Source organism: Argentina anserina, chromosome 6 (genome assembly GCF_933775445.1).
Source record: "Argentina anserina chromosome 6, drPotAnse1.1, whole genome shotgun sequence".
NCBI classification, from domain to species: Eukaryota; Viridiplantae; Streptophyta; class Magnoliopsida; order Rosales; family Rosaceae; genus Argentina; species Argentina anserina.
Window position 1 is genome coordinate 21,110,186 of NC_065877.1, and position 6,462 is coordinate 21,116,647.

The 6,462-nt window shown below is 39.2% G+C and overlaps 2 protein-coding genes across 2 annotated transcripts; one reads left to right on the plus strand and one right to left on the minus strand.

Annotated features, from left to right (window-relative positions):
• Positions 1-300: 300 nt before the first annotated feature.
• On the plus strand, positions 301-1,462 carry LOC126797043 (uncharacterized). Its single transcript, XM_050523732.1, has 2 exons — positions 301-353; positions 1,216-1,462. The coding sequence occupies exons 1-2, from the start codon at positions 301-303 to the stop codon at positions 1,460-1,462; spliced, it is 300 nt and encodes a 99-aa protein (XP_050379689.1).
• Positions 1,463-1,862: 400 nt separating this feature from the next.
• LOC126798944 (4-coumarate--CoA ligase 1-like) lies at positions 1,863-5,910 on the minus strand. Its single transcript, XM_050526041.1, has 5 exons — positions 4,849-5,910; positions 3,611-3,809; positions 2,937-3,150; positions 2,627-2,729; positions 1,863-2,195 (listed from the first exon to the last, which is right to left on the minus strand). The coding sequence occupies exons 1-5, from the start codon at positions 5,842-5,844 to the stop codon at positions 2,076-2,078; spliced, it is 1,632 nt and encodes a 543-aa protein (XP_050381998.1). The 5' UTR covers positions 5,845-5,910; the 3' UTR covers positions 1,863-2,075.
• Between the last annotated feature and the right edge of the window lie 552 nt (positions 5,911-6,462).

A 6,462-nucleotide genomic window follows, 5' to 3' on the forward strand; every position in this document is an offset into this window, starting at 1 on the left:
ATTGGGACCATGTAAAGCAGAGTCCATACTTGAGGAAATGGAGTCATTAATTGATCGATGAAGAGGAAGCATATATGGTCATCCAGAAACTGTATATCCTTATATCTTCAATTAGAAAATGACGTACATGCTGTAACGGTCCCATAATGAAATCCTCCATTGGGAAGTGAGAAATGGATAATAAGGTATGGTCATGTTATCCTCTCCAGCCCTATATATATGATTTCTTACAACATGCATGCAATAAGCTGCAGTAATACAAGTGGATAGTCCTGGTTTGAAAAACACAGTGGTAGAGAAATGGCGACGGTCTTCGCGAGAGGAGCGCAAACCATGAACACCATGTTTTTCAAGTAAGCATTCTTGCTATTTATTTTATGTACCAGCATATTATATATATGGATCTTTCACATTTTCGTTCAGTTCATGTGTTTGCACTACAAAAAAAAATTGGCAATAAGCACATCCTTAAATGAGGGTTTTTAATTATGTGGTCAATTCTCCAAAATCTCACAAAACCCCCTAAATTTATAACTAACAAGTCACATTTGGGGGGTTTTGTGAGATTTTAGGGAGTTAGCCACATGGTTAACACCCACGTGCTACCCACATGTGCTTATTACTGAATTTTTTTTTGTAGTGTTGCGAGGAGATTTAGGTTTACGGTACGTTTCTTAGATGCCTTATAAGTGGGAACAGGGTTAGGATCATTCATATATATATGGTCTCACACAACCACAGCACGAATCACTAACAGTACGTAGGAGAAGCTGATTCGAGTAAAACGAGTGTTTTGGATTCAAGTTATTAATTAGTTGTAGAACTAGGACTAGACTTGGGATCGATATATTTAGAATCTGAGGCAACTAATTGAAAGCATTTGTCAATTTCAGAATATGCAGCAAAACTAACAGTTAAACGAATATGACGCGATTGTTTTTGGAAGACTAGATCACTAATAATGTGGTATAATATATATAAATGAGTTAACCAGTATGCAAGCTCTAGCTAGAGGCTTTGGGGAAGTTGATTGGCCAGCCAAAAGAGATGACGTCATAATAGAATGAATGTATTATATATACATTTATCGTTACATGCTTAGCCTCTAACTTAAAATCAACCCCGGTCATTACATTGTTCATCGTTAAGAATTTGTCATAAAAGCAAAAACATTTAGTATGCATTGCCAAAATTCTCTAACACAATTGTGCGCAGGCCGGCGGGGCGAAAGGCTTTCCATAAGAAGAGCACTTCAGCAGATATGATACGGGAAACCAGGAAGTTTGAAGGTGATGAAATGAAGAACAGAAGCCATATGAGTATGGGACCAGAAAATGAAGGCAATATTTCCTGGGTTCCCCATGAGAAGACTGGAATTTATTACCCCAAAGGCCAAGAGAAAGTGATGGACGAAATTTCTGAAGCAGCTAGCAGGGATATGGGTGTCAACTGGTTCAATTAACTAATTAACTCCAATCCAGATTATTGAGTATAATGACTACATCATATCTATGTAAATAAAATGCAAATGCATGCCACATGCATCCCTTATTTGTTTTTAATCTGCCACAGGCATCCTTTACTAAAAGAAATTTGTTCAACTTCAAATTATAAATCTGACACAAAATCGCTCGGATGCTCACATTTAAAATCAAAGTAGTAAACATAGTTATAACAAAAGATAGTTTTAAGCCTTTTCCGACATCTTATTAGCTCTTCGGTCATCATGATCACAAATTTCCAATTCTCCTTGTAAGTATGTATGCACTAACGATACAATAATATCTGTACTAAATTTAAAGTCTAATAGGTTAGGCTTTTGATTTGATTGTGATAAAAGATCATCCCATGGGGTATGCGAAGTAAGGGCAAATGGGATCGAGTTTTTCAAAGGCACTAGTTTCAATTGATTTTTACGTACATTATGTTTGTAGAAATTCCCAATTCACAATTTATGACTCACGCAACCTTTTTCTAGTCCAGAGTACAAGGAAAAAAAAATAGAGAAATCAAGCAGTTTACTAAGTACACATAGCCCGTAATCCCCGTTAGTATGAAGGGGCAAGAAATATCGATCAATTTGCAAAATCAGCAGCAAGTTTAGCTCTCAACTCCTTCCTCAAGATCTTGCCAGATGGTGACTTGGGAATGGCAGCAATGAAAAATACTCTGTTTATTCTTTTGTAAAATACAACCTGCAAAACATAATTGGGTGAAACGTTAGATAATTAGATTCAAACTCAAATCAAACGTAGTCCCAAAGTTGGACCATTAAGACTTGTTTTCTTTCTTATGTTGAGTTTTAACAAGAGTTGGCTGTGACTTGACTTACATGTAGTGATAAAGAGAGCACTACCCCTAGTTAGATTTGGGTTGATAATGCACACAACACTTATTGGAGACAATTGGCTTGTATATATCTTATTCCTTCCTTTAGAAAATGTGGTGTGATGGAAATGTAAGGACATTTGGTAAACATTTCGTACCTCTAATAAATAAGACTAAAGTGTGAATTGTAATGTTTAAAGACATGGGTTTGTACTTTAAAGATTGAATCCATGTGAGTGATGGCCTAAATGGCCGTGAGGTCTCGACATATACTAAACCCACTAAACAATTTATATACCTGTTTTGATATAAATTGCTTGATCTCATCCTCAGTGATCTGAGATCCGTTTGGCCTCACCACAAAAGCAACAGGAACCTCACCGGCGGCATCGTCCTTCATTCTGACATTACATATAAAAAATCCCACAATATTAGTGTAAATTATCAACCTACAAATCTACAATGCATCTTTGCCAACAAAAAAAATCTACAATGGATCGTGCATGCATATTCTATCGTATAGCTTAAGTTATAACATCACAACGTTAAAGAACTTATTGTATGTGTCGGTTATATATAACGTCTCCACCAGAACTCATGTCACTTACGGGACAACTGCGGCATCAGAAATGTTTGGATGGGTGACGAGCAAGGCTTCAAGCTCAGCAGGAGCCACCTGAAATCCTTTGTATTTGATAAGCTCCTTGAGTCGATCAACAATGAAGAGCTCTTCATCATCATCAATGAAGCCTACGTCACCTGTGTGTAGCCATCCGTCCTTGTCTATCGTTCTGCTTGTGGCCTCCGGATCATTAAGGTAGCCTGAACAAGTAAAAGTCACTAGTCATTATGCCAGTCAATTGAATAGCACAAATCATTGGCCGAAATGAGAGACTATGTGTCTAAGCTGGCCCGTTCATGATGCCTTGTTGAAGGGGTTCTAGAAGTGGACATACTTTGATCTTTTCTTGTGGGGTGTGGTTTATAATAGCAAAAGATCGTAGCATGTAATATTTCGAATATGTGACAACTAAATGTAATGAAAAACGCATATAGAAACCGCTGGTATGATCGATATATCGAATACTCATGACATTATGGTATATGTCAATATTAATGTGTACAAGACGAGTGTTTGATTGGTTTGAGTATTTGCTGACTCCTCAAGATCATGAGCAACAATGTTGTTGCATCATGTGGTATATACTTTCATCTACAATTAGATCCATATATTATTATTGTAGTGGAAGATTATTGTTATATATGTAAATGTGTTTAATACCTTTCATGATTTGGTGGCCTCTGATGCAAATCTCACCAGGCTGGTTGTGAGGCAAAGAGGCACCAGTTTCAGGGTCGACGATCTTCAACTCTGCATTTCGGACCACCGTCCCGCACCCACCTGGTTTAACCTCGAAAGGTTCCTTAGCAAATGCCAATGACATTGTCAACACCGGTCCTGCCTCCGTCATCCCATATCCCTGAAATCAGTGAAATGTAACATCAAATTAGGTCAGATTAACGATCGCCGATCTCCGACTTCTTATACAACAACAGTAATTCTAAAGTAATCAAATATACAAATAGATACTAGAAGGTAAAAGGTTTATATGTCACCCTCGTACGTTACATAGCAAATTTAATATGAGTTCAAGTTTATAAGATGACCAGATTTTGACTTTTTCGTATAACAAAATTGCCGCTGCCTAGCAATACACCAAAATAAAGTTGGTGATTACACTTGCATCATTAAACTTAAGAACTTGTTACTTGTCATAGTCTTACCAACTTTGTTCTGGTATGCTTAATTAGACATATGATTATCCTAAAGGCCACCTCTAGCTTATCTCAAAGAGTCTCCATTCATTGTCATCCATTCTCACCTACAATATTATTCCATAACATTGTCTCCATTCCTAAACTATTCAAACGTTTGGTAAGCCCCCGTATCTTGATTGAATTTATTTCTTTATGTGATTTCAATATAATACATACCTTACAAGACACAACTATAATATTTTTTTGGGAATTTTGGCATTAGGTCATGACATATTAACATCCCATTTTAAATAACACAAATATATGTATTTCCATGTATATCTCTCATTTCTAAATTTAAAAACTTAACCAGTTAATTTGGAACAAATGTAACAAAATTTACAGTAGTTTAGTTTCCATTTACTTGAGTTGGAGGTGTTGTAATATCAATTTCCAGTGATGATAATATGCTAAAATAAGTATATTATAAGTCGAACTCAGGTTGCTTGCTTGAAAAAGTAAGTGATAAACTTGAATCAATCAAACAGGCACCTACTGTTCGATATGTGATCTTTTCTGAAAAATGGAACATCATGACATTCATGAGTATGGATGGAGATCTCATCCATCATGGAGGGAGTCATACGTACAACTTTGTAATATATCTCGAATAGTCAAGTTCTGAATATGGACCCTAAATCTTAATTCCAAAACCCACACGACGTCGTATTGACTTGGAATACAGGTTGGTGAGTAACATACCTGACCAATTGTGACATTGGGAAATTTGGCTCTGACCGTGTCTTCAAGCTCCTTCCCCAACGGTGCTCCTCCACTCTTCAGCACCCTTATTGACCCCAAATCATACTTATCGAGATCGGGAAACTTTGCGATGGCCAGAACAATCGGAGGCACGATTGGTGCAACACTAACCCTATGCTTCTGCATGAGCTCCAAGAGAGTAACAATATCAAACTTCTGCATCACCAGAATCGCAGCTCCAGCTCTCAACCCACATAGCAAGACAGAATTCAGGGAGTAAATGTGGAACAGCGGCAGAACGCAGAGAACGACGTCGTCGCTGCTGTAGTACAAGTTTGGATTCTCTCCGTCAACCTGCTGTGACACGCTGGTCACCAAGCCCTTGTGCGTCAGCATCACCCCTTTAGCCAGTCCCGTCGTGCCGGACGAATAGGGCAAAGCGACGACGTCGTTAGGGCTAATGTCAACCTCCGGCACGTCGTCTTCATTGGACTGAGTCAGTTCGGAGAAATGGAGACAAGACGAGTCGGGTGGCGGGGAGTCAATGCACATCAACTTGACCTCGTCAGACGATAAGTCTTTTACTTTGTCGTAATAGCTAGCGAGAGTGATGATCAGCTTCGCCTTTGAAGCTTTGGCTTGTTTGGCGATTTCTGCCGGGGTGAAGAAGGGGTTGGCGGCGGTGGTCATGGCGCCGCGGAAGGAGGCTCCTAAGAAGGTGAAGACGAACTCGGGGGTGTTGGGAAGGAGAAGCATGACGACGTCGCCTTGCTTGATGCCGAGCTTGTTGAGACCGGAGGCGACTTTGTGGGCGGTGAGCTCGACGTCGGCGTAGGTATAGATGTCACCGGTGTTGCCATTGATGATGCAGGGCTTGGAGCTGAGGTGGGACTTGTTTTGGAAGATGTAGGAGTGGAGAGGGAGGTGGTTTGGGATGGGGATGTCCGGGAGCTTTGAGCGGTAGATGATTTCGCTTTGGGGTGTTTCGATTGCCATTAAGAGATGGGACGATGTGAAACAAAAAAATGGAGGAATAAGGAATTGGTAATGCACTAATGCTGTTGGCCGGAGGAGATGACACTAGGGATTATATCGATTCACAAATGTGGGTAAAGGTGGCAAAAAGTATTGGGGTTGGTGGAGGGGCTGAGATAGAATTATGGTATTGTTCAAGGATTGTGTTTGAGATTAACCACTAAAATTTGGTGGTCTTTTAATCTAGTAAACTTAATCTATTAAAATTTATATTGATTTAGCTCGTAGAATATTGGAAACATTAACGGTTTATGATGTGAAAATATAAGATAAGACCAATTAGGACAACCTCATTCGAATTAAGTCGGGAAAGAGTGATCTCTGAACGGAAATCGACTGACAGATACGAAGACGAAGTTGGAAGTTACTACTTATCGGAGCTAAAATGTGCATATTTTTGCCCCAAAATTTGGAGGAAAACAAAAGAGATTGGGGTTGGTGATTGGATCAGGTGGAGGAATGAGCATGTCACTATGATGAGGTTGGGTTGGTGAGAGTGGGTTTTGGGTGGTGATGGTGGTGGGGTTTATGCCTTTTTTGTTGAGATACTTTTCCATTTCTTTACTAAGTAGTAAGCCA

Coding starts and splice junctions, on each gene's coding strand:
- LOC126797043 (XM_050523732.1), top strand. CDS start 301: ATGGCGACGGTCTTCGCGAGAGGAGCGCAAACCATGAACACCATGTTT. Junction 354..1,215: donor ATGAACACCATGTTTTTCAA/GTAAGCATTCTT, acceptor AATTGTGCGCAG/GCCGGCGGGGCGAAAGGCTT.
- LOC126798944 (XM_050526041.1), bottom strand. CDS start 5,844: ATGGCAATCGAAACACCCCAAAGCGAAATCATCTACCGCTCAAAGCTC. Junction 2,730..2,936: donor TCTGATGCCGCAGTTGTCCC/GTAAGTGACATG, acceptor ATGTAATGTCAG/AATGAAGGACGATGCCGCCG. Junction 2,196..2,626: donor AGCAATTTATATCAAAACAG/GTATATAAATTG, acceptor TATGTTTTGCAG/GTTGTATTTTACAAAAGAAT.